Source organism: Kryptolebias marmoratus, linkage group LG2 (assembly GCF_001649575.2).
Source record: "Kryptolebias marmoratus isolate JLee-2015 linkage group LG2, ASM164957v2, whole genome shotgun sequence".
Lineage (NCBI taxonomy): Eukaryota > Metazoa > Chordata > Actinopteri > Cyprinodontiformes > Rivulidae > Kryptolebias > Kryptolebias marmoratus.
This window is the reverse complement of record NC_051431.1, coordinates 1,603,167-1,605,974: the sequence shown is the minus strand read 5'-3', so window position 1 is coordinate 1,605,974 and position 2,808 is coordinate 1,603,167. Positions and strand designations below refer to the sequence as shown.

The 2,808-nt window shown below is 40.1% G+C and overlaps 1 protein-coding gene across 1 annotated transcript in view; it reads left to right on the top strand.

Moving 5' to 3' along the window:
* The window catches only part of galnt17 (polypeptide N-acetylgalactosaminyltransferase 17), a 32,471-nt gene that overhangs the window by 23,692 nt on the left and 5,971 nt on the right, over positions 1 to 2,808 (top strand). Inside the window, exons 6-9 of the mRNA XM_017437140.3 lie at positions 181 to 298; positions 676 to 861; positions 1,915 to 2,052; positions 2,662 to 2,757. Of these exons, the coding sequence (XP_017292629.1) occupies positions 181 to 298; positions 676 to 861; positions 1,915 to 2,052; positions 2,662 to 2,757 (538 nt within the window). The remainder of the gene's footprint in view (positions 1 to 180; positions 299 to 675; positions 862 to 1,914; positions 2,053 to 2,661; positions 2,758 to 2,808) is intronic.

The following is a 2,808-nucleotide window of genomic DNA, read 5'->3' as shown; positions in this document are numbered from 1 at the left end:
CATCCATCCATCATCCATCCATTCATCCATCCATCCATCCATCATCCATCCATCCATTCATCCATCCATCCATTCATCCATCCATCCATCCATCATCCATCGTTTTATTTGACATTAAAGGGTGATACATCACATGTAAATGTGTAGTCTCTGCTTCACATTGTGATTTTCTCATCGTAGGACGCCTGCCATGATTGGCTGCTCCTTCGTGGCCAATCGGGACTACTTCGGAGAGCTCGGGCTGCTGGACTCGGGCATGGACGTCTACGGAGGCGAGAACATCGAGCTGGGCATCAGGGTTAGTGTGTCTCCCAGTTCCCTCTTGTTCTTGATCACTCTTTACCCCTGCAGCTTTAAATGGAGCATGGCGCCGCTGATAAATGAGGCCCCATTAAAGGTCCTGGAGGAGCAGCTGACCGCGGGCCAGCAGAGATAAATGGGTCACATGAAGCAGAAAGGTTGTGTTGGTCGACATTTTCAAGGATTTAAAAATCTGCTCATATTCTGTGGTGTTGTTTAACATTAAATTAAACACATCTTTAAGCTTTGTTTTGGTATTATTGGATTGCAAAACCAGGAGACAAAATGAATCCGAACTTCTTGCATTGTGTTAAGTAGAGGCCCCAGTTTTTATCTTTTTTATGTTTTGAATCTGATGAAGTCCTCTCCCTGCAGGTGTGGTTGTGTGGGGGGAGCATGGAGGTGCTGCCCTGTTCCAGAGTGGCTCACATTGCTCGGATAAAGAAACCTTACCACAGCAACATAGCGTTTCACACACGGCGTAACGCCCTGCGCGTGGCTGAGGTCTGGATGGATGAGTACAAGTCCAACGTGTACCTGGCCTGGAACATCCCCATGGAGGTGAGAAACAGCCTGAGACGCTGCTGATCCTCTTCTGCAGACCTATTTGATCCGTAAACGATTACTTTATCTGAGGAAAATAAACTGGAACCATTTCTGTGCTTCATTTATCTCCTAAACGCAGCTGAGACACTGAAACACTTCAACTTTCTATCTGTTATTTTACTTCAACGGTCACATTTTAAAATAATTAACAGATTTATAAACATACATTCCTGCAACCAGTCATAAACCTCTGCAGTTATTCATAATATTACAGTAAAAATCAACAAAACTGTCTAACTGTGAAGCTAACACAGTGCTACTTTCAGTTTTATTCCAGAATAAAATACGCAGTTTATTGTCATAAAGTAAAATTAATTATCATTTTTTAAAATTTAGGTTTTGTTTCTGCAGCATTACAGTAAGAGTTAAAAAGTTATTTAGAATTAAATGACCGTTATTTTGTTCACACATTCTTATCACCTGTCATGAAAGATGGGCAAACATGGAATTGTTTATATCTGCCTGTTAGCAAAATATCTCATGAACTGCTGGAAGGATTTTAATTAAATTCTTTAATTAATATTTTGATGCTCATCTGCAAATGAACCCAGTTAAATATGGCCACCACAGCTAACTGACCTTAGCAAATAATTATGGATAATAATAGATAAGGAGCTATAACGTGACGTGGTAGTAGCTGAGAGTCATCCCCGTCATTTACTCTGAGTGCTAACTGATCTTTGTTTGAAACTTTGGGATGATATTTATACCTTGAAGGAAAGATCTTTTTAAGTATTTTGTTTTGTCTCATGATGCATTTTATAAATTTGTTAAAGAGCTAAAGACATTATTGTCTCAAAACAAAACAATCTTTATCATTTAGAAGTGCAAAATAAATCATATGGCTCTGTTATTATTTAATAAAAATAACATAATAAATAACGTTTTTTTTCTTACCACTCTGCAAAACTGCTGCGTTTAGAGTAAATATGGTTTTAGGTTCATAACTTCATGTTTTCCACTGACATGCAGAGCTTTCAGGGTTTTAACGTGTCTGTGTGCTCGCAGAACCACGGCATTGATTACGGAGACGTGTCTCAGAGGGTTGCACTGAGGAAGAGTCTGCAGTGCAAGAGCTTTCAGTGGTACCTTGACAACGTGTACCCGGAGATGAGGCGGTACAATAACACGCTGTACTACGGCGAGGTGAGTCATCCGCCCAGCTCGCGTGAAGGAGAAACAAACTGGAGGGCGAAGCTTGCACAGCCGAGGTTCGGGTTCGTTTACAGAAATAGATGGAACGTCTCAGAGGAAAAAACGGGAGATGAATGGTTTAAAAACAACAAAAACATCTCAACCGTAAAACAAGAGCAGAGAAATTACACCCAGTTGTGAATGATGAGCTCTGACTGAAGCTGGAACGGAAATTTTTAAGCTATAAGGAGCAAAAACAGCAAAAGTTTAGCTAAAAGTGAAATGTATGAAAAGCTGAAAGCAGCAGAAGACAAAAATGTTGAAGTAGATTTCAAAGTTTTTGGAAGAACTGAGGGGATCTTATTGTATTTTTATGGAGAAAACATTTGTAAATTTTGAAAAGTTTAAAAGGTACAAAAACTGAACCCGTTTCCTGAACGAGCTGAACATTTTTATTTATGTCTGCAGAATTAGTTTGATTACAAAAAACAATAAAACAGTTAAAAGGTTCAAATACATATATTATATACACACAGTATTCCTCGCATCATGTATTGTTACTGAAACATTTAAACTCTATTCATGTTTTCATTCCTGAAACTGGAATTTGTTTAATTTCAGATCCGCAACAACAAAGTGAGCCACCTGTGTGTGGATCAGGGCATGAAGGAGAACCACACGGCCACCCTGCACCCCTGCCACGGCTGGGGGCCTCAGGTACAACCATCCCTGCCTGCTCCTGCTGCTCCTGCTGCTCCTGCTGCTCCT